The sequence below is a fragment of the Cimex lectularius genome, unplaced genomic scaffold, assembly GCF_000648675.2.
Source record: "Cimex lectularius strain Harlan isolate CLEC.00 unplaced genomic scaffold, Clec_2.1 scaffold15, whole genome shotgun sequence".
NCBI lineage: Eukaryota > Metazoa > Arthropoda > Insecta > Hemiptera > Cimicidae > Cimex > Cimex lectularius.
In genome coordinates, this window is record NW_019392667.1 from 2,702,812 (window position 1) to 2,727,453 (window position 24,642).

Consider the following 24,642-nt stretch of genomic DNA (forward strand, 5'->3'; position numbering starts at 1 on the left):
CGAGGTCACGATAGCTCAAGTGGTAGAGCAGCGGCGTATCTAGCCGATGATCGTGGGTTCGAATCCCGCTCGTGCCACTGGCTTTTTATCTCAACTAAAAACCTTAATTAATTGTAATATATTAATTGGTCATGCGGACCACGAAATTAGTGAAGTTATATGTTGAAGATGATCTCAATAAAGTTCGAAACGTTGGCACGATAAAGAAAATGTTTTTCTGAAACTACGTCACACCAGACCGCATCTCACGATTTCCGAATAATCATCGACTAACCGTCACTAATCACCACACATAAATAATAGTCCGATTTTAATGTTTGATACATACACACGCATTTGACCGATTCCTTTAAAAAGAATTATCTGTCGCCTAAGTTTTGAGAAAAATTATGTTGCAGCTTGCACTAGGAATGTCAGTCAAAGTTGGTATCTGAGGGGTTTCACGACAATGAGGTCAAATCCAAATTTTGAACATTTTCTGACCTACTTTGCTACTTAATATTTATTAAAATTTTGAAATTTTTTTTTGATTTATCCTTTTAAATCAGGCCAAATTATAACATTCTTCGTCGTAGAACGTTTTTTTTATGTTAACCAACAATGAAATTATTGTACCAAAAATAATATTTTTTAAATCTATAAATAACGATTGATGCCCATTTAAGTACGTTTACTCTATACGTTTAATTTTTATTAATATTTTAATTTATACAGTATAATTATATAATCTGTTATAATATTAATTCGTCATTCTAAATTTATTTTAATGGACTTGATCAGCAAAACTCTCCAGTACTTTCTCAACGAAATTCAAATTCATTAATTTTGAAACACGAAGGACCAAATATAATTTTAGTTGAATGAACTTCAAACTAACTAAACTAACTAAATGAGATGAGTACATTTTTGACCTTCATGCAGATTGTTTCTTTAAAAATTAATTTAAAAAAAAATTATTTCTAAGTGTTGATCATGAAATCAGCTCTCATGGAAGAATCGTTTACTATTATCGTCTATGTTTACCTAGTACAATGACATATCTAATAGTTTTTCGATGGTTTTAAAATATTTTCCCCTGGGATAAATATTTTCTTCGTTTTTCCGATCTTGATCAATGTAGAGTTCAGTGCTGTTAAAAACATGAAGTTCTAGATATTTTATGCATGACAAATTGATTTACTTTTATTATTACAATTCAATATAAATTTTCAACGGTTACCACGAAAGGGGAGACAAGAGCAGTGGTTCATTTCTTTTAGTATTTTCCTTCTGTTTCCTTGCTGGAGCGAGCTGCTTTTCTCGAAAATATTTTTACACAGATTTGTCCAGGCTTTTAAGCATAAAATAAAATGACTTACAGTACGCTATTAACAGTTTTGGTCCTTACCTGAAACAGAAAAAATAAAATATTTTAAAAATTGAGATTTTTTCTGACAAACTTAAGTGAAAGAGCGATGTTCCTACTACTCATGTAATAGGTTAAATTTTCCCTGCCCAATAACATTTGACTCTATATAAATACATTGGAGGGTCCTGCCGCAGGAAGACAAACAAAAGCTCAAGAATCCCAAAATGGGAAGCGAGAGGGTACTTGTTGCTACAGTGAAGCAAAAAAAGGGTCAAGAAGCGCAAAATGGCGAACCCAGGGGTAATAGCTTCCCGAAGTTAGTAATAGTTGCCAAAGGGAAGAAAATAAAAACTAAAAAAGCGCTAAATAGTAGCTGCCAGACGGCAGCGGTTACCACGGAGAAGCAAAGAAAAACTGAACATGACCTAAATAGTGAAGCCAGAAGGTAGTAGTTGCGTCAGGGAAGAAAAGAAAAAGCTCAAGAAGCCCAAAATTGGGAAGCCAGGGATAACAGCTTCCAGAGATGATTAGTAATAATTGCCACAGGGAAGAAAAGAAAAAACTAAAAAAGCGATAAATAGTAGCTGCCAGACGGCAGCGGTTACCAGGAAGCAAAGAAAAACTGAACATGCCCTAAATAATGAAACCAGAGGATAGTAGTTGCCGCAGGGAAGCAAAGAAAAAGCTCAAGAAGCCCAAAATTGTAAAGCCAGAGATAACAGCTTCCAGAGATGATGAGTAATAGTTGCCACAGGGAAGAAAATAAAAAACTAAAAAAGCGCTAAATAGTAGCTGCCAGACGGCAGCGGTTACCACGGAGAAGCAAAGAAAAACTAAACATGCCTTAAACAGTGAAGACAGAGGATAGTAGTTGCCACAGGGAAGCAAAAATTTCAAGAAGCCCAAAATGGGAAGCGAGAGGGCACTTGCTGCCTCAGAGAAGCGCAAAATGGCGAAGCCAGGGGGGGTAATAGCTTCCAGAAGGCAGTAGTTTTACTCATCTAATACGATAAACTTTCCTTGGCCCATATTATTTGACTCTGTATAAATATATTACGTCCGTTTTCACAAATCAATAAGTAGACACTACAGGTGGTACTGCCTACTGAAACATATAAGAATGAAAAAATAGAAACGCTACTAATTATAGAAAGCCTATACGTTGGAAGCCCACAAAAGAATCGTAATTTGTTCCAAATGAATATCAGAAACCAAAGGAAAACTGGCAAGACAATTATACACTAAAAAGGTTTAAGATGTTAATCCAATAGATAAAACAGGTAAAAGTGTAACTAATGTAATAATAATGTCCATTGTATGACGTTGGGTATGACAGATGAGGATTCAAGACATTTTAAAATACCTTTTACAAATTATTACTAAAATATGTAAATGTGTATCTGCGTACTTTTTGTTACTATTAGTTGTTAATTTGGACAAGCATACTGGGATGGCACTGGTTGATGTTGAAAAAGCATTTGACCGCGTGTGGCACAATGGGTTTGTCTTTAAATTAACCAGTTATAGCTTTCCAAAATACCTCGTTCATTTAATAAGGAGTTATCTGGAAAATAGAAAATTTTGGGTCTCACTTAACGACGTTCGATCTGATTTTCGGCCAGTTGCTGCTGGTGTTTCCCAAGGCTCTGTCCTTGGGCCCACATTGTTCAATTTATTAATTAATGGTATAACTTCCCTATATTCTGATAACACCGCTTTTATGATCTCGTCTTTCAGGATAGATAGACATCTCTCAGCAGCCCTTGAAAAGGCATTTAATTAATTTCACAGGTGGTGGATCAAACCCAATGATTCAAAAACAGAAGAGATTCTATTCCTAGGTTCTATCAAGACCTAAGGTTGATTGTTCTGTGACAATAAATGGAAGGTGTATTCCATGGAAAAAAGAATTGAAGTTGAGAAGAAGGTTTGATGCTGGACGCAAAGCACACGTTCACCAAGCACATCAACATAGTATGCGACAGAGGAATGGCTCTGATCTGCAATTTATTCCCGCTGTTAAATAGACACTCTGATCTGAGTATACTTAATGAAAAGTTAATTTATTATTTGTATATTCGCCCCAGGCTGTTGTATGCGACTCCTTTCTGGTATAATACGTGTATCACCAACTACAGGAAGTTGGCAAGGCACTACCTCGCAGAGTGTGTAGGTATGGTAGGTCTAGATTTGAAATCTTTAAAGGAGAGTACATCACTAAATCATTCCCCGAGATTAAATGGTCCAAAATCTTGGGGTTTGTGAATAGGTCCAAGAGATTTATGTAGGACACGTGAGCCGACCAAGTCCCGGCCTTTTAGAGATTGGGTACGAGTCTACCCAGGCATTTAACCCCTCGGGTCTTGGTCGCCCACCCTGCATAATATATATTGGAAGTTGCAGATTGTGCAGCACAAATGCTTGATTGGTGCCTTTTGCAGATGGACGTCGACAGACTACATGCATTCAGTGTTGGAGGTGGCTGGTGTCTCTACACAAGTCCACAATATAACTTCAAGATTTTGCAAAACTTGTTAACTTAGTGAACACACTAATATTAAATAAAAATTATATAAGATTTGGTTGAGATAAAAACGTCAGTGTGACGAGCGGGATTCGAACCCACGACCCTCGACAAAATACGCCGCTGCTCTACCACTTGAGCTATCGCGACTTCGATCCACTCGGGCACCAACTTCCCGTCTCAATCCCACCTTTCCAATTTTCCTTCTTTTTTTTCCATTTTTAGGAATTAAAAAATTGTTAATTATGACGCTGCCTCCTTGCAGTCACTACAAAAATTATAAATAGCACTCTGATTTCCTGAATTTCTGGATCCGTCTAGTTTAGCTGGTCTAGAAATGCGTTCATCTAATCGCAGACCAACCAACACAACCATTTCTATAATACGATGAAATTGATAAAAAAAATATTCTCGTCAAGTTTGAAATATTAATATTTGCTGAATCAGAATGTCGGAAAACTTAATGGAAAGGTTTTAACGTACTTAGACCATTTTCGAAATGTTACTGGTCTATTTATTCTACTATACAAAAAAATGGTCCGATATTGACGTAACTTCAACAAAGATGATTTTTATTTTTAGCCCGGGAAGATAATGGATATTCTAAAATGGGTTTCGGGACCTTTTCACGTACGTCTTTTGTGGGAAGCCGTTATTTGGACAATGAACAGAACAAACACAACCGTGTAAAGGGCCGAAAGCCACGTATGAAAAGGAAAACATTACAAGGAGAAATGGAAGAAAAGTTGGGAGACCTTTAAGACATCATTGTACAATAATTCAAGTTCGGTTAACTTTTTCAAAATTATCTGACACATTTCTGTTTTGTTACAATTTATATCAATAGAAGCAGTTTTGTTCACAATCGACGCCATTGACAAAATTGATTATAATCGATAATCAACAAGTAAGAAAATAAAAGATCGGATATCGACTGGTAAAACACCAAGGGTAGTTTTTTCAAAGGTAAATTCCTTTAAATCAATACGTAATTTTTCATGGTGTCATTCCGTCGGCCGAAGAGCCCGTCTAATGAGAAGAAACCCCAAAACGGACGCGAAAGGCTTCGTTTCAATTTCAGCTGTGAGAAATCTGAAACTGAGATCATCACAGCTCTGAATAAAATTCCACAGCATTCGTACATACATTTCTCCTGGACTTTCAAAGTAAATTCCTAGAGTTTTCGAGCAGTTTGTTATTTTACTTAAAGAAGGGGTTTGCAGAAAACTGAAGTCTTTTCCATTGTGATAAAGCCTCTCTTAGAATAACGAAGTCCCAACAAAAAAATTATTTGTCCGGGAAAGATTTTTTTGTTTACCGTATGTAAATGAATTGTGCAACGACAGTATTAAATACGTAATTAGAATACGTATTGTATGTATGAAGATATGTAAAAGTCGAGGTAATACATTTTCCCGTGATTCCATAGGGAAGTAGCTGCTACAGGGAAGCAAAGCGAAAGCTCAAGAAGGCAAAAATGGTGAAGCCAGAGGGTTATAGCTTCCCGAGATTAGTAGCTGCCGGAGAGTAACAATTGCCTAAGGGAAGCAAAGAAAAAAATAAAGAAGCACTAAATAGTAGTTGCCAGAGGGTAGTAGTTATCACAGGGAAGCAAACAAAAACTAAACATGTGCTAAATAGTGAAGCCAAAGAATAGTAGCTGCCGCAGGGAAGCAAAGAAAAGATCAAGAAGCGCTAAATTGCGAAGGCTGGGAGAATAACTGCCAGAAGGTAGTAGTTGTCACAGGAAAACAAAGAAAAAACGAAACATGAGCTAAATAGTGAAGCCAAAGGTAACAATAGCTTCCATAAATTCCACAGCTCCCAGAGATTAGTAATAGCTGCCCACGGGAAGAAAAGAAAAAAGTAAAGAAGCGCTAAGTAGTGAAACCAAAGGATAGCCGCAGGGAAGCAAAGAAAAAGCTCAAGAAGCGTTAATTGTTAAGCCAGATGAAACAGCTTCCAGAGATTAGTAATAGTTGCCAAAGGGAAGAAAATAAAACTAAAGAAGCGCTAAATAGTGAAGCCAGAGGATAGTAGCTGTCGCTGGGAAGCAAAAAAAAGCTCAAGAAGCGCTAAATTGGAAGGCGGGAGAAAAACTGCTAGAAGGTAGTAGTAGTTGTCATAGGAAAACAAAAAAAAAACTAAACATGAGCTAAATAGTGAAGCCATAGGTAATAATAGCTTCCAGAGATTCCACAGCTTCCAGAGGTAATAGCTTCCAGAGATTAGTAATAGTTGCCAGAGGGAAGGCTAGAAAAACTAAAGAAGCGCTAAACAGTAGCGCTGACAGAGGGCAGCAGTTACCACAGGGAAGCAAAGAAAAGCTCAAGAAGCCCAAAATGGTGAGACCAGAGGGTTATAGCTTCCAGAGATTAGTAGCTGCCGGAGAGTACCAATTGTCAAAGGGAAGCAAAGAAAAAAAAAGAAGCACTAAATAGTAGTTGCCAGAGGGTAGTAGTTATCACAGGGAAGCAAACAAAAACTAAATTTGTACTAAATAGTGAAGCCACAGAATAGCTGCCGCAGGGAAGCAAAGAAAAGCTCAAGAAGCGCTAAATTGCGAAGGCTGGGAGATTAACTGCCAAGAAGGTAGTAGTTGTCACAGGAAAACAAAGAAAAAACTAAACATGAGCTAAATAGTGAAGCCATAGGCAATAATAGCTTCCAGAGATTCCACAGCTTCCAGAGGTAATAGCTTCCAGAGATTAGTAATAGTTGCCAGAGGGAAGGTTAGAAAAACCAAAGAAACGCTAAACAGTAGCTGTCAGAGGGTAGCAGTTACCACAGGGAAGCAAAGAGAAAACTAAACATGCCCTAAATAGTGAAGTCAAAGATTGAAAGTAGCTGCCACAGGGAAGCAAAGAAAAAGCTCAAGAAGCGCTAATTGTTAAGCCAGATGAAACAGCTTCCAGAGATTAGTAATAGTTGCCAAAGGGAAGAAAATAAAAACTAAAGAAGCGCTAAATAGTGAAGCCAGAGGATAGAAGCTGCCGCTGGGAAGCAAAAAAAGCTCAAGAAGTGCTAAATTGGGAAGGCTGGGAGAATAGCTGCCAGAAGGTAGTAGTTGCACAAGGGAAGAATATAAAAACTAAAGTATAAATAGTGAAGCCAAAGGATAGTAGCTGCCGCAGGGAAGCAAAGAAAACCTAAACATGCCCTAACTAGTGACGCCTGAGGATACTAGTTAACCACAAGGAAGCAAAAAAAATTCAAGAAGCGCTAAATAGTGAAACCGGAGGATAGTAGCTGTCGCAGGGAAGCAAAGAAAAATCTCAAGAAGCACAAAATGGTGTACCAATGAGGTAGTATCTGTCTATTTTATAATGAATATTTTTTGGACTTTATAATAAATATAAATATAAAACCTATAAATAACCTTCCTGAACAAGTAAGGTGTAGAGTGAAAGCCATAAAATACATTTGATCTGTCTAAGACCTATCTTAGAAGAACTAATTTTTAATTTATAAAAAATTAGTAAAAATGACCAGATAGCCTAACTTTTTAATAGCCCACATCACCTTAAGGTATTTTCGGTACAATTTATTTCAATTTTCCATTGCTATACCACTGCCTTATTAAATCTTTAATTTATGATTCATCTCTCTGGGTATGTATGAATAAATTTATTTATAGTACTTTGGTCTCCAGATTATTTCATCAACTAAATGGTGCAGATTGTGACTACCTTTGACTCTATGCCAGACTAATCTGGCAATACGCGCGTGTTCCATACTTCAGCGAAACAACATAAAATGAAGAAAAAAAAGTCGTTTACGACACAAATAACGTATTAATGGTTTATGTATGTCTTATGGAAAGTATATGGTATGAGTGATAAAACTGATTTATTGTTTCCTATCTATTACTTTATTATGGTTTCTACATTTATATTCATTTACATATATTATACATATTCTGTATTCATTTGCCGAATTTTGACAGTCGTACTGTCGTAAATTATTATTATTTTTACGCGGGTTCGCAACAGCAGAGGTCATATACAGCCTCAAGGTGTTGGTGTTTAAAAAAAGAAATTGTAAATATGTCGGGTTCGAATGCATGGCCGCTGGATTCGAACCCGGGACCTTTACCTTACAGTGATAAGCGCCGTGTCAACGCATAAACTGTTGCGGCTACCGATGCCCCAACTATTATTATAACAAAGAATATATTCATGTATTTTCTATTCTAACAATTTGTTCTACTTTAGTATTTTATTGAAAGGCCTACTAGGAGTCAGCGAAACACACTTCCTCTGTATTCTAAGTGGACTTTTTTAAAAATTATAACTTGATCACCTTTATCATAGAAAAATGATACAAAAATACAATCTGTATAACAAAATTTTCAACGGGACACCGTCCGGTGAATGTAGAGCAGGTGTAATCTCGAACAGTTGAAAAACGCCTCGTTTTAATTAAAACATTTCTTTGTCCTATTTTCCTGCAGACCTCAGGGCAAATAAGGTTTCTTTATTCCCTTCTGAAGAGCGGGTTAACGATTTTTTTTGTCAACAGCCCCGCAGGAATCAAACACGAGCACTGTGCAGATACGCGATGGTTCTCTATTATGGTATTTCGACGTAATTCCATATCAGAGACACGGTTCGCACCTTTCTCAATTCACGTGATGACATACAATTACTGGATTTTCGAAGCACACGCGTGACCAAATAATTCAAACACTTATTCATATGGGCTAAACTAACGGACAACTGAAAAAAAATTTATAAAGTTACTAAAATAATTGACTAGCGGGATTTTTATTAGCGAGTCAGTACTATTCTTTGATCTGTATATCACTGTTTATTTGTAAACAGTTGCCGTTCGACTTTGTTGTAATCTGTTGGCAACAGCTTTACTAGGATCCCAGTAAACAAAAACTGTTTTTCTCCTTTGATATATTTGCAGTGTAAACTCACTTTTTGGAAAACATGAACAGAAAGATCGACCAAAAACATCGACACGCAAAAATGGCCATCTACTTGTAATATAACTTGATTTGTATATATATTTTATATATTAATCAAAAAATTCACTAATTTCGTGGTCCGCTTGACCAATTAATATATTACAATTAATTAAGGTTTTTTAGTTGAGATAAAAAGTCAATGGCACGAGCGAGATTCGAACCCACGATCTTCGGCTCAAGTGGTAGAGCAGCGGCGTATCTAGCCGAAGATCGTGGGTTCGAATCCCGCTCGTGCCATTGACTTTTTTATCTCAACTAAAAAACCTTAACTAATTGTAATATATTAATCAAAGTTTCACATTTTTTAACGTTTAATAATTGAGTCTTTGCTTAAAAAAGTTTGAAAAATACAAATTGTTAAGAAAGACGAAAAAATAAAATAAAAGGACAGGTAAAATTTATTTTAGTTAGATTTTTAATTAAAATTCCAATATCGCGTATTTCCTCCTCTTGCCTTAATTTCATCTCGAAGACGCCTCATCATACTTTCTACCTGTATAGAAATGACTGCCCTCAGTGCATCAGGAAGTGATGGACGTGCTCTTATTAGTCTTTTGAGGTTATCCCATAAATGTTCGATGGGGTTCAAGTCTAGAGAGAGGGCTGGCCAGGCTATGACCCTGATGTTATGCTGTTGAAGGTTTGTACTATGCGAGCGACTTGTGGACAAGGACAAGGGATTATCGTGCTAGAATACGATTGTCGCTGATTTCATCGAGGCATAGGCAACGCATGATGTTCCTAAATTTCATCCACATAGCGAGTGGCCATAACAGACGCTCCACGAACAACAAACAACTCTGTCCGACTCTCCATTGAAATTCACGCCAACACCATCACTGAGCTACGTTGAAAAGGTTGGCTCTGGTCGGCTTCGCCTTTCGCCCACGTAGAGCATATCTGCACTCATCTGTAAAAAGTACAGCAGATCAATCATCCAAAGACCAATGGCTGTGTTCTCGAGCAAATGCGAGTCGTGCAACTCTGTGTGTCTGGTCAATTCTGGTCCACTTACGGGGCGAAAAGCCATCAGTCCATACTAATATAATCTTCTTCGAGCATTGCGATTAGAAATTTGGACACCTCCAACTTCCTGGAGCTGATGAATCGTTTGAACAACAGTAAGACGAAGGTTTCGCCAAATTTTCAAAGTCAAAAACCGGTCATCGTGCGGTTCTGTTACCAGAGGGTCCAGAACCGGACCTTCTATCGAAAACGTCTAACGTCTCGCAGTGTTTCGCAGGGAAATCCGATGGCAATAGCCGCATACCTGATGAAACGTCCATTATCAATAAGTGCCACAGCACGCGCAACATCCTCAGCACTGAGCGGCATTTTTAAGTTTAAACATTGAAATTAAGAAAACGAAGATGAAAACTAAACAGTTTATTGCTTCAGAATTCAAATGAGCTGAATAAACATTTTAAATTCCGTAAAAAGTAAACATTGAAAAACCCTGTATCCTTGTTTTCCATTTGTGTTTACCACTGATTGATATTCCCAATTTAAAACAGCATAAACTAATATTGGCAAAAAAAATAAGACAAATTAAGTGCAGAATTTTCATTTATCGGGAAAATAAATCAATTGGGTAGAATTTTTACATGTCACTGTATATGGGTTAATGTTCGTAATTTTAGTACAACGGATTAATTGTTGCACTGATTAACCCAATATTTTTATATTATTTACAGCTCAGGGATAAATTATCAAATTTTCTTACGTGTCGTCTTTATGTCCATGTTTCGGAATTATAGTCGGTCAAGTTTGATCAATGTACTACCAAAATTTTCAAGTTTCTTGAGCTCTAAACTGGGGCCTTTTTACTCATATTACGATAAACTTATTTTGCCATAGGGGGAAAACCTAGAATGGGTGAACAAAGTAACAAAATAAGCTTATTATAATAAATAACGACTAAGTAAATTGCCCTTGCTCTTGCAACTTGGCATACAATGCTTGTCCCATAGAAAATCTTAAGAGGCTGCATTGACAAAAAAAGCCCTCATAAGATCAGACAGCCAAGCATCCGTACAAAGGTCATACATAAAATTGCTCATGTATCCCAAATTTCCATATCGTCATAACCACCTGAGATTTTCGGTGCCAGGGCATAAATTCTGGTTCTTAAGCCTTTCATAATAAAAACAATAGCCTTGAAATAACATATTTAAGAACAGTCAGATATAGAAACGTCATAGTTATAAGCAGGGTGACATTACGCTTGACTTTCATTTCTGTGAATTGTCTCGAACGTGATGATATACGGAATTGTTGTCATGAATTGACATTTCTTTATCAGGACTGATCAGACTTTTTAAATCTGTTCTTTCGGCTTGTCTAATTTTCAAGGCCATTTTATAAAGCACAAAGGAATTGTGGGTAATGAACACGCAGATAAATCGGTCAGAGGACTGCAAGATCATAGAGGCTTAGAACGTATAGATAAAATATCAAGGTCAAATAGATTCGACCATCTCAAACGGGTTGTTCATCTCGAAAATAAAATATGTTGACGATCGACCGAGGTATCAGACGTAGTAAACTCACGATTCAAGACCCGTCAACACTGCTACAGACAAGGCAATACTCAGCGGAGTGATTGGGATGCCTGTCACTGGCATGTGAGTAAGCTTCTACGCAAAACGTGTATATTCAATAACCCCATCTGTAAGTAATGTACTGAGGAAGAAGGTACTTCAAGCCATTTTATCTTCGAATACGAAGCAACCTCTCAAAATATAACTTAGAGTACCAAGAAGACCCAAGAAAAAGAAGACCACTATCATTTGTTAAAAAAATGATTGATTTAATTGAACTGAACTAAGTAACTAGGAAAAGTACCATATGCCAAAAGCAATGCTTGTAGAATACCAAACACCCGCTTCCTAAATATATTTTTTTATATATTCAATCAAAGTATTTCTACTCACTCAAAGTGTTTGTCTTCTGTGTAATTGTGCCATCCTTGCGTGTCGTTTCGAGAGTGCCAGTGAGATTACACATTAAATACATTGATTGAATATATAAAACAATATATTTTGCATTGTATAAATTCACTTTTCCACATCCAAAATGTAATTGTTATATGTAAACAATGTTTGTAAATCCCAGGCCCTGAAGATGATCTCAATAAAGATCGAAACGTTGGCACGATAAAGAAAATGTTTTTCTGAAACCTACATCACACCAGACCGCATCTCACGATTTCTAAATAAATATCGATTAACGGTCACTAATCACCACACAATAATTTTTTTTTCAAATGGTTGGAATAATTAATTCATTACAAAACTTCACCTTCTGGTTAAGTTTTAAGCTTTTTCTATCAACCTTACGTGTCATGGTATGCTCTTTTTAAAAAAAGTCATTGATTTAAGGTTTGTCAAAGGAAGCTAAAAAGCAGTTTTCTCTTGACCAGAGACAAACAGAGAGCTTTTTTCCTATAAAATCATGTCAAGATGGATCTACTACTTCTAGCTAAGAAGTAAATAAAAATTCTGTTTTATAAGAACACACAATATAAATTGTATCAATTTGATATCTTTATGTTTGTAAATAGAGTCAAAAATGTTAAAAAAAAAAAAAAAAAGGAGGGGATCGTGGTGACCGATTAGGTTAGGATGTCCGACTCGTATTTGCAATGCTAGAAGTTCTGTGTTCGAATCCCAGCAGTCCGTTTTTAAGAGATTAATAATGGTACGAAAAATATATTGTAACGTGACCCCTCGTCCTCGACACCCAACTTGTAGTTGGACGTTAGGCCATCTTGTACGACAAGAAACGTCAACTTGAAATTTAATTCTTGGAGTTTTCCAAAAATATTTAGACGCCCTTTTTACATAATTTTCCAATATTGACCGAGAACTTCTCCTAATTAATGAACTCGATTCCTTTATTAAACCAATGGGAAATACTCGAAATACCGGCCCTTTTGTGATTTCCGAAGGATTCGACCCTATTCATCACGGCCGGTTTGAAATTCGACACAATCGGACGAATCGCATTTCGAAAACGGGCCAATTCCTAAAATTCCAGCTAGCAAATTCATTCCGAAACGATGTACTTTTTTTTATCTTTTGTCACTGACCCTTCGGAATCCGGGCAGTAATTAATAAAACGCTGCATTGCGCATCGTTTTAAGGGGTGGGGGTTGAAATCAGGTCGTAAATTAAATATTTAGCGACGAGAAATTCTATTTTTTTTGTTCCTTCAAAAATTATCTATTAATCGGCCCTTTCCGGGGTTTGAGCTGGGGTAGAACCTGGCCATTAAAATTCAAAACCCGACTCACTTCCTCGGCCTTTCGGCTTTACGAAATAGGACGATGGCTTCATCACTTATCTCGTATAAGATTGTAAAAATGTTAAATTTCCCCTTGAGGTAAATTGTTACAACATACCTCTACAAGATAAGAATAACAGAAATGCCCTTTTGTTACAAGGTTTCACGTGATCGTAAAACTTACAGAGCATGGACTTCGTAGACTAAGTCTTTATAAGGAAAAGCCTCCGTTATTATGAACGAACAATTATTTTGCGGTAATATTAGTTTTAACGGCTTTTAAATAACCTACAAATCGAGTAAATAATAAAATTTAAAAAATACTTAAAAGATGATTATGAGGCTCAATTAAAAATCATTGAATCATTAATTTTTTTAAAATTTCTCCATCATTATTTATACTTTATACTTTTATTTGTAAAAAAACTTATATTATTACTAAAACGTGATTTAGAAACACAGACATATAGCATTTTTAACAATTAATTAATCGTTACGTAAGGTATTGGTTGAAATGAAAAAGTTAGTGTCACCAGCGGGATTCGAACCCGTGACCTTCGGCTAAATACGTCGCTGCTCTACCACTTGAGCTATCGTGACTTCGGTCCACTCGAACACCAACTTCCTACCTCCTACAAATGTCGTGGAATCAGGATTCCATTCCGGGGGTCGTGGGTTCGAATCCCGCTCGTGACACTTTTTCATTTCAACCAATACCTTACATAAAGATTAATTAATCGAAAGAAGTTATTTGGTCAATTGGACTACTAAATATACTGGATTTTTAACAATATTGATCGTAGTTTTAATATACAAAATTTAAATAATCTTTTGACAATTGCGTGGTGAGTAGTGATCGTTAGTCGATAATTATTTAGAAATCGTGAGATGCGGTCTAGTGTGATGTAGGTTTCAGAAAAACATTTTCTTTATCGTGCCAACGTTTCGACCTTTATTGAGATCATCTTCAAATGGCACAATTAAACAGAAGACAAACACTTTGAGCCCTGAAGATGATCCCAATAAAGGTCGAAACGTTGGCACGATAAAGAAAATGTTTTTCTGAAACCTACATCACACCGGACCGCATCTCACGATTTCTAAATAACTTTTGACAATTATTTATTTTCAGGGATTTCCCAATAGTACGAAACGATGAAATATGAAGATCCTACACCTATCCAAATGGGAAAAATCATGTTAGTTATAGTGCATTATCCACAGTGTAAATGACAAATTAGTCACTGGCGTGGTTGCAAATAACTGTGCACTTAGTTGGTTACAGTTGAATGACATGGCCATTACACCTTATGATACGTCGTAAATTCTAACCTTAAGGAACGACTTAGCATACCTAATCCGTTACGCTAAGCTTGCAGAACTGAAATTAGAAAGAACCAAATTCTGCGGTATTAATCCATCCTCTCACCAAACTGCAAGTCTTATTTTTTACAATTTCTTTTGAATTATTGCATATTCGAAAGCTATTTATGAACCTACAAATATGGAATTCCTTGGATCTTCTGAACTTTCCCATTAGAAACTGATAAGGTTATTTCACGTGTTAAATTATCATCTGGTAGAAGATTCCAAGTTTTACGCGAACAGGTTCGATACAGATTTTCCTCCAAATTAGCCTAGATTTAGCAAACCTAAGTGATCATTTGCATAATAATAATAAATCATGATATTGGATTTGTACGTGCTTACGAGAGACCTCGGAAAACCTGATAATGGACTCAAATATAAATGGTTTTATTACCATTACTTCTCTTGTTATGCTGAAAATAGATTATTATTAGGCAAATGATAATAGGTTTTCATTTGTTGTTGTTCAAGCTACTCGTTAAGCCTGTTTTGTTATAAAATAACGACTAGAGTTAGTTTAAACAATTTTAATGCAGATTTCTCACTTAAATTTTTTTTTCTCATTTTGAACGAAAGTGACAAATGAGCAGTCTTGCATAATCGTCATAAACATAAATCACGTGATAAAACTTGCATATGTATATTTATACTTCAAAGAGCCTGATCACGTATTTAAAATTTTTGTTTTTCGTAAATTTAAAATTAAGATTTAGGAAATGAATCAGTGTTATGGTCTTTATGAACCTATTATAATTTTTTTAAATGTCTATTCAAATGCCAAAATTATTAGTGCCGAGGTAAAAGAATCGGAGCAGTTTGATTTTTCAACATGGATTTGTAACCTAACCCTACCCTAAACGAACCCGTCTCAAAAAAAAAAATTGTGTGTACATATCTTTATAACTAGTCGAAACATATATCCATGTTAAAATTCGCGCCATCATCAAAAAGTGTTACCCGCAAAAATCCCAGCGCAATTTTTCGAGTTCGAATATTTGTGTCAACAACCTCACTATGGAGGACGTCGGTGAATTTTAAGAATGTACTATCAAAAAACTTTAATATTTTTCAATTAATTAATTTTTATATAAGGTATTGGCTGAGATAAAAAAGTCAGCGTCAAGAGCGGGATTCGAACCCACGACCTTAGTTACTCTACCTCTTGAGCTAACTAGTGGTGGAGTAGCGGCGTATTTAGCCGAAGGTCGTGGGTTCGAATCCCGCTCGTGACCCTGGCTTTTTTTTCAACCAATACCTTACATAAAAATTAATTAATTGAAAGAAGTTATTTGGTCAACTGGGCCACGAAATCCCGCTCGTGACGCTGACTTTTTTATCTCAACCAATATGTTACTTAACAATTAATTAATTGAAAGAAGTTATTTGGTCGATCGACCACGAAATATACGGTCACGAAATATAATGGATTTAATATTTTTCTTTTCGTGGTGCGGAGAAAATATGAAATTGCAAATCGCCAGTTTGTTTTGGATCTCTTTGATGGGAGAAAATCCAAAAATAGACGTTTTTTTAAAAAGTGATGGACTTTTTTTATAACTGTCTCACTTGGTTGAAATAACCGTATACCATGGCCAAATGTTCTCGTTTAGTAACCAAATCAAACCCTATGCCTTCTCCTCTAAAGGTACAATCTCTCTGACCTTTATGTTTGCAAATTCGACCTCGTAACGAGATAAAAATCAGACCGGAGGGGAACATGATCTAAACCGTAACGAAGCAGACCCATGAGGCTTTAGACTATTCCAGTTTAGATAACACGAATTCACGCTGAAGAAGTGCTAATGCTAAAAATCAAATATAATTATAACAACTGTCCAACTTCAGTTAGTCAACCTCCATAGCCTTGTTCGCTCCGTAGTATAGGATAATTCCTGCTGTTTGTCCTAAGGTGCAAGAATCTACACCTATATAGGCCTCACAAAGATATAAAACGTGTTCTGCCGTCTCCTTTTCTTCCTGGCAGTATAAACGCAGTGTTTCTTCTGGCAGTACACCTATCGGGTGCATGAGCCTTCTTAGGCTGCGGTTCCCTGTCAGAATCTACCCACAGGGACACCTTCCTTGTGGGCTCAGGCAAAGTCTGACCATCAACCCTGGTGCCTGGGTGTAACCAATGATGGAGGCAATTTTCCTCCTGAACCACGGGAATAGAGTATGCAAGCGGCTTCAGTCAGTGAGGTTGGACTCATGGTGGTCGTGGTTTGTAAACAAATTGTACCTTAGCTCGAGGGTACCGGCCAACCGGAGCCGGAGATAGAGTGCCTTCTCTATCTCTACGGGGGTGGTGAAAGGCACGGCTGAAAGGCTGTGCCAGAAACCACAAAACTGTCTTTTTCAAGGCACATGTATGGATGTGTACTTTTCAGGGCACTTCTGAACTTGGTTAGCATTGCACTACCTCACTAGCCAAAGAATGAGACAAGACCATGCATGTAAAATCTTCCTGGTGTTCTCTGTCGCTGGGATAAGTCCGGACGGGTCTCAACACCCAAGAGTAAAGATGAGAATATCTGCCTGTCAGGAGTACAACGGCATCCTGGTTCTGATGTGGTTATCTTCTAGTTATTCCTTTGTAAATCTTCTATGAGAATCATCTTGAAATTACAACGATAATTGTCATTTTTTTGTCAAAATCATGGTCGGATTTGACTTTTCTGGACTTGAGTAACCTGACGAATAATATTTCATAGGTGTGCAAATGGGTTATCAAATCTTGTTCGTGATTGAACAACAACAAATAATTGATTGTTTTTTAAATGCCAGATAAGTAAAAAGATAGAGCTGCATGTTATTTTATTCAAATGGCTGCATTATTTATCCTACTTTTTAACCCACCCTTTGTTAAGTAAACTTGTTCTTTTCTGATTATTTTCCGAAGGAAACACAAGTTTAATCTTAAAAAGGAGAAATAGTGCAAAGATTTCAGACTTGATCTATCTGAAATGCCCAAAAATTAAACATATTAATGCAGTTGAATGGGGGGGGGAATACTTCTGCCAGACACCTAAAATACTTGAATGAAAAAAAAAAAAAACTATAAAGAAGGGTAAAATAAAATACTTAAGCCAAATTGCCCTGGTATTTGTTTACTCAGGCTGAAAACTCTCATATCAAGGATAAACTACAGTGCAATTTTCTGTATTGGTATAAACAAGGAAGCAAATTATGGCCAATGAAGTTCAAAAAGATCAACGCATTCCCGAAAAGCAGAAATTATAAAGTGCTTTTTTTTCACAACTTTGGTGAAAAGTCAAAACAAAACCACACAATCGCACATTCTTTTCTAAGTTCTAAGCGAGGGCTAATGAAATTATCTTCCTGCATATACATTAACCGAATTGCGGTCCGTAATGCCCAGGGGGACAGGGAGTCGGGTAACCTACGTGACCAGACTTTACAACATAAGACAGCCTTGAACTTTTCCCTAAGTCCCTGCCCTGGTTTGTACTCCCACCAGTTTGCGTAGTCATCATAGCGGCAAGAGTCAAGAAGATTTATTAAATTGTACTTACGATTTAATTTATTATTAGCTGAAATTTATTAATTTCATAATCTACGCGTTTCTTTGAAACCTAAGGATATAAAAACATGCTGACAATACCGTAACGTGAGAATTACTAATACATAACAATTAACGTCTTGGATAATGTTTAAATAATTTTTTCCATTACCTAACATTAAGAAATGCGTTTCGGTTAAAATTGGTCGTGCCAGATCTTAAAGAATGAATCTGAGAGTTTTGAACTTTATTTTCGAGACACGGGACAATAACTTAAACAAGCAGGGCCAATTTAGAATCCTGTTAGCAACCTTTGAACAAGATTGAAACTACCAGTACAAAAGGATCAGCCAGTGCGGCACAATCTTGGAGCAATTAACTAAATGGAACTTGCTTTCACGCGTTCCCATCTTTCAAAACGGGAGTGGATTTTGAAATGGATTTTCACGTGAAAAGTTTCGTACTTGATGATACTTCAGTAGCTTTATTTTAAAAGTCGCCAACGGTTCCTTAGACTACTTTGAAATTCAGTCTTTGTAAGATTGACTGTCATTACCATTATCAAATAAACCGTTGCATACTGTTGATGCTTAAAGTTTATGTTGTAACGGCGACGATTGACGGCTTGCCAATAATAATATAATACTGTATTTTCTAAATGTAGGTACAAAAAAAAAAAAAAAAAAGACAAGTAATTACAGCTTGGAATTATTTCAATCCAGAATATATTCTCTTCTCTCACTCACCCCCTCCCACGACAGCATTAGAAGATTTTCAAGTATAAAACATATGGAAAGCAAAAGAGAAAGATACAAAAAAATAAGAATGTAACACTTAACTAGGTAAAAATACAAACATTGTGTAAATAAACATCTAAAACATAGAAAAAAGCTACAAAGGAGGCAACCATTGTTAAGGACGAGCTGTACTAGAAAGCATCCATAAAGCCACGCAAGTCCATGGGGGTTTCCACCCATAATAACGACGTCATCGGTATGCATTAGGCAACTGACTTTCATATTGGCAACTCGGATCGCCCTTCCCAAAGCCTTGGGTAGATCGTCCAAAAATATGGAGAAGAGAAGTAAACTTAAAACACAGCCCTGTCTAACTCCCGAATCAACTTAAAAAAAATAGAACACCCATCGATTTTTTTAAATACTATAGTTTACATGAGAGGTAATATGGATCAGTACTTCGGTCACTAGATTTACATTGTACTAATAGTCAATTAAGACCCAGATGTGAACTTTTGTTCAATCTGCCGTCCTTTATTGTCTTGGCCGTTGAGTTCTAGCACTTAGCTGTATTAAGGGCTTGAATAAGAAAATTGTCAAACCAAGACGATTACGTTTTTCACCGTTTAAAATAGTTAAACAACTTCTACCGAGCATAAATATTCTTAAGTCGTGCGTTTTGGGATGTTATTAAAGTCGGTGAGTGACATAGTGAATGAGTTAGCGTGCTAGTTGTGCGACTTAATGTGTATTGGGTGAGTGTGTTAGTGAGTGTTTTAAGAGTCAATAAGCAAGTGAATCAGTGAAGGAATAAATGAATAGTGTAAGTGGGTTGCGTGAATGAGTGAGTTGTGTGAGCGAATGAGTGATTTCAGTTAGTGAGTGGGATCTTTGAACTAGTGAGTTAGTGAGTATTTTAGAAGATGGTGTGAGTAAGGAAATGAGTGTGTTAGCGAATGGTTTATGTGAACGAGAGAGTTCGCTCAAGCGAGCGGGTTGTGCGATTGAGTGGTGAATGAGTCGAGCGAACAAAGCAGATAGCGAATGAATGGTTGTTTGATACTGTGACTTAGTGAGTGAGTTGGTTGTGTGAGTCGATTGTGTTCTCACATCACTCCTCTCTCTCCTTTCCTCCTCTACCTCTCTCCTCTCTCTCTCTCTCTCTCTCTCTATTCCTAATTACTCTCTCTCTCCTCTCCTCTTCTCTCTCTCTCTCACTCTCTCTCTTTCTACCGCGTTAAGTTCCTTACAATATCACTTAACGTCTTATCTCTTTTATCTCAACTAAAAACCTTAATTAATTGGTCAAGCGGACCACGAAATTAGTGAATTTAATGATTTAAAATTAAGTATACTTCACTAAAGCTCTCCGAGGCCATTTCATTTGTCGTCGAGAATCCAATCCGATTACACGACATTTGAAAAATGGCAAAAAGGAGGGAATCTCATAAGGTCGGGTTGAGATAGGAAGTTGGTATCCGAGTGGATCGAGATCACGATAGTTCAAGTGGTAGAGCAGTGTACTATCTAGCCGAAGATCGTGGGTTCGAATCCCGCTCGTGCCATTGAATTTTTTATCCCAACTAAAAACCTTAATTAATCGTAATATATTAATTGGTCAAGCGGACCACGAAATTAGTGAATTTAACGTCTTATGTTTCGTGATGTGGTTCCAGTTCAATGTCGACAGGACGTCACACATACCTAATAATAAGGGGAGAGTTATTGAAGCTTTTCAACCGAAAATTTAAAAATATTTTCACGTAAGGTTTAATCTGACTGGATCGGGAAACTGAAAAGGCGCAGTGTTCCTCCAGGCCCCCGCTATCAGTTTTACGCGTGGGCAAGTAACATACAGCCAGGAAGCATCGCGAGTCGTAAAATCTCACATGCATTCTGGATTGAAATAAGGCCGTTTACTTCCTGCGGGAAATCTTGAATCTTGGAGAATCGGCTAGCAGTTTTAACATGTACAAATTCCATTTGGACGGTGGGAAGAATTACGGTATTATTGGAAAACGATCTTCATGGTTCCCGTCTCCAATAAATTGTATTGGCCGCTTCAATTCACAAAATCGCGATTATCGGCAATCTATCGGCAAATTGCTAAGTCTGAGTAAATTATTCGAAAATAAACCCATTTGGGAAACACAAGAGAGGAACTTTCTCGACTATGATCATGGCCTCCCATCAATTTTCCAAATGATTTTAAGCAATTTTTAAAAACAAACAGCTAATATTAGCAATACAATTGGCACGATATAAACAATTGATGGTGTTTCTTTGAAACCTTTTAATGGAACGATGAAACCAAGAAGAAATAAGAGGCGACATCACCTCTTATGAATCAAGCTTGCCCTGAGGACATGGAATTCTACTGTTTCAAAAGTGGAGCCTGGTATTAGCATATTTCAATTGACTAGTGGCAGGAGCTTGAACAGATCATCAGTTGGGCGTATTTCGATCGCCCGTGGTTCGATGCGGAAGCAAGGTCTTATGGTAACGAATAAGGTTGATAGCGTACCTGCTTCATTACAAAGGTCCCGTCGTGATTCAAGCTCAGCCGATATGCATATCGCTGCTTGCAATCTCCATGGACCGAAGTCAAGCCAATAATATATTGAAAAGATCAACATTTTACTTTCACAACCAGGATTATGGTCTATTCTAACTTATTTTGTGCAAAAGCGATAAATGTTTAAAATCAGATGGGGCAAACAGCGAGAAAAGGCGGATAAGAAAATCCCATGATATTAATAAAACGCTATTATTTTCATTACCAAAGATAAAAAAATTGATACTTCTCCCGTTGAATATTTCAATATTCTAAAATTTAATTTGTACTAATTTTGACGTCATAATCTGATAGCAGATATGGGTTTTTTATGGACCGTATGAAAATCATCAGAGCGTTTGAAGAAGCCGAATGAATAATGGAAATATTATCGAATATTTAAATATCATGATAATATTTTGCCTTTGTTAAATATAAATTCTGTGGCTATCATTGTTGTGCCATTTAACAATCGTTGAGAATAGATAAAATATAAATTATTTATTTTATTTTTAACGCCAAGGCATCATATTCAAATATGATTTAAACATTAAAATATATTATTACTCGTCCACACGCACTCGTTCACTTGCTCTCTCTCTTTCACTTACTTATTCACTCACAAACTATACTCTTTTCTCAATTTCATTATCTTTTATATCTACTTCTATGTTCTGTTCTTTTGTATTGCTTCTCTTCTTCTGTTCTACTTTCTTTCTACCTTGCTTTTCCTTTTTTCTGATCATTCTCTCTCTCTCTCTCTCTCGCAATCCCTCTATGTCTCTCAAATTTTCTCCCCCTCTCTCTCACTCTCTTTCTTAGTGAATAAGTAAGACTCAAGAACACCTCTTTTGTCATTTCATTATCTTTTATATCTACTTCTATATTCTGTTCTTTTGTATTGCTTCTCTTCTTCTGTTCTACTTTCTTTCTACCTTGCTTTTCCTTTTTTCTGATCATTCTCTCTCTCTCTCTCTCTCTCTCTCTCTCTCTCTCTCTCTCTCTCTCTCTCAATCCCTCTATGTCTCTCAAATTTTCTCCCCCCTCTCTCTCACTCTCTCGTTGTTTCACATGCTTATTCACTTTAACACTCTCTTCTTTTCTCAATTCCATTACCTTTTATATATTCTTCTATTCTGTTTTTTCTGTCGCCTCTCTTCTTCTGTCCTACCGTCTTTCTACGTCTTGTTTTTTAACCCTCTCTTCTTTTCTCAATTCCATTACCTTTTATATATACTTCTATATTCTGTTTTTTCTGTCGCCTCTCTTCTTCTGTCCTACCGTCTTTCTACGACTTGTTTTTTTTTTCTCTTCTTTTCTCAATTCCATTACCTTTTATATATACTTCTATATTCTGTTTTTTCTGTCGCCTCTCTTCTTCTGTCCTACCGTCTTTCTACGTTTTGTTTTTTTTAAAACACTCTCTTCTTTTCTCAATTCCATTACCTTTTATATACATATACTTCTATATTCTGTTTTTTCTGTCGCCTCTCTTCTTCTGTCCTACCGTTTTTCTACGTCTTGTTTTTTTTTCTGGTCATTCTCTCATTCTTACTCTCACTCACTCACTCTTTCTTTCACATGCTTATTCACTTTAACACTCTCTTCTTTTCTCAATTCCATTACCTTTTATATCTACTTCTATATTCTGTTCTTTTCTGTCGCCTTTCTTCTTCTGTTCTACTTTCTTTCTACCTTGCTTTTTTCTGACCATTCTCACTCTCTCCCTTATTTCCTCTCTGTCACTCTCTCCTCTCTCTATTCCTCTTTCTTTTACTTACTTATTCACTCAAAAACTCCTCATTTCTCAATTTCATTACCTTTCATATCTACTTCTATATTCTGTTCTTTTCTGTCGCCTTTCTTCTTCGCTTCTACTTTCTTTCTACCTTGCTTTTTTCTGACCATTCTCACATTCTCACTCTCTCTTTCTTATTTCATCTCTGTCACTCTCTCTCCTCTCTCTATTCCTCTTTCTTTCACTTACTTATTCACTCAAAAACTCCTCACTTCTCAATTTCATTACCTTTTATATCTACTTCTATATTCTGTTCTTTTCAGTCGCCTCTCATTTTTCTTTGTACCTCGCGTTTTCTTTTTTCTGACAGTTATTCAGATATCGTGAGATGCGGTCGGGTGTGATGTAGGTTTCAGAAAAAAAAATGTAGGTTTTTTCTGAAACCTACATCACACCCGACCGCATCTCACGATATCTGAATAACTATCGATTAACGGTCACTAATCTCTACACACTTTTTTCTGACAATTCTCTCTCTCTGACTTTTTCCCTCTTATATTGTGAGTGAGATTACGACCCACATGGCTATGTGAAGCCACAAAACCTTTGTACATACATGGTAAGAATAGACCGTTTTTATGTTGGACACGTAATTTTACCGTATAGGGCGCCCGCTTCCCTACAAGTCGGGGGTCACAAGAACGGTCAGACGGTTGTGTAAAAACTGTTCAAGAACCCGGAGCAAATGCGTGATCGTATATCACGCCTCTAATAGAACCGAGGAAGCGGAAAATCTGTTATCAGCTTCGGTCGTTAATCATACATTTGCCATCGAAAGAGTCTTAAGGTTAAACGGCCTATAGTGGTCAGCAGGCCAAAGGGTTTTTCGTGTAACCTGGTGGCGGTCGTGCCAGATGTTTTTGCGATTTCACGATTGCCCTACAAACCTAATAGTTTCTTGTGTTTTTCTAATAGACCTCGCCAAAATGACGGCTGAGGCGGGTAAATGCAATGTAATTGACCAGATGGTATTTCAGCAGATTTTAACTATAAATTTACCCTTGGTAATTAGTGTGTACAATAAAATTGGATTTATTACAATTAATTAAGGTTTTCAGTTGAGATAAAAAAGTCAATGGCACGAGCGGGATTCGAACCCACGATCTTCGGCTTGATACGCCGCTGCTCTACCACTTGAGCTATCGTGACCTCGATCCACTCGACACCAACTTCCCATCTCAACCCCACCTTTTGAATTTTCCCTCCTTTTTATCCTTTTATCTCAACTGAAAACCTTAATTAATTGTAATATATTAATTGGTCAAGCGGACCACGAAATTAGTGAATTAGCTCAAGTGGCAGAGCAGCGGCGTATCTAGCCGAAGATCGTGGGCTCGAATCCCGCTCGTGCCATTAACTTTTTTTTATCTCAACTAAAAACCTTAATTAATTGTAATGTATTAATTGGTGAAGCAAACCACGAAATTAGTGAATTTAATGAATTAAATGAAGTAAACTTCACTAAAGCTCTCCGTGGCCATTTCATTTGTCGTCGAGAATCCAATCCGATTACACGACATTTGAAAAATGGCAA

General features: G+C 36.8%; 1 protein-coding gene across 9 annotated transcripts in view; it reads right to left on the reverse strand.

Annotated features, from left to right (window-relative positions):
• The window catches only part of LOC106673756 (serine/threonine-protein kinase tricorner), a 212,852-nt gene that overhangs the window by 31,991 nt on the left and 156,219 nt on the right, over positions 1-24,642 (reverse strand). For 2 of the 9 annotated variants that reach the window (XM_014405974.2, XM_014405975.2), the window contains one exon: positions 1,220-1,387. The exons of the other annotated variants lie outside the window; for them this stretch is intronic. In XM_014405974.2, the coding sequence (XP_014261460.1) occupies positions 1,220-1,250 (31 nt within the window). In that variant the 5' untranslated portion in view covers positions 1,251-1,387. The remainder of the gene's footprint in view (positions 1-1,219; positions 1,388-24,642) is intronic. 9 annotated transcript variants of the gene reach the window in all.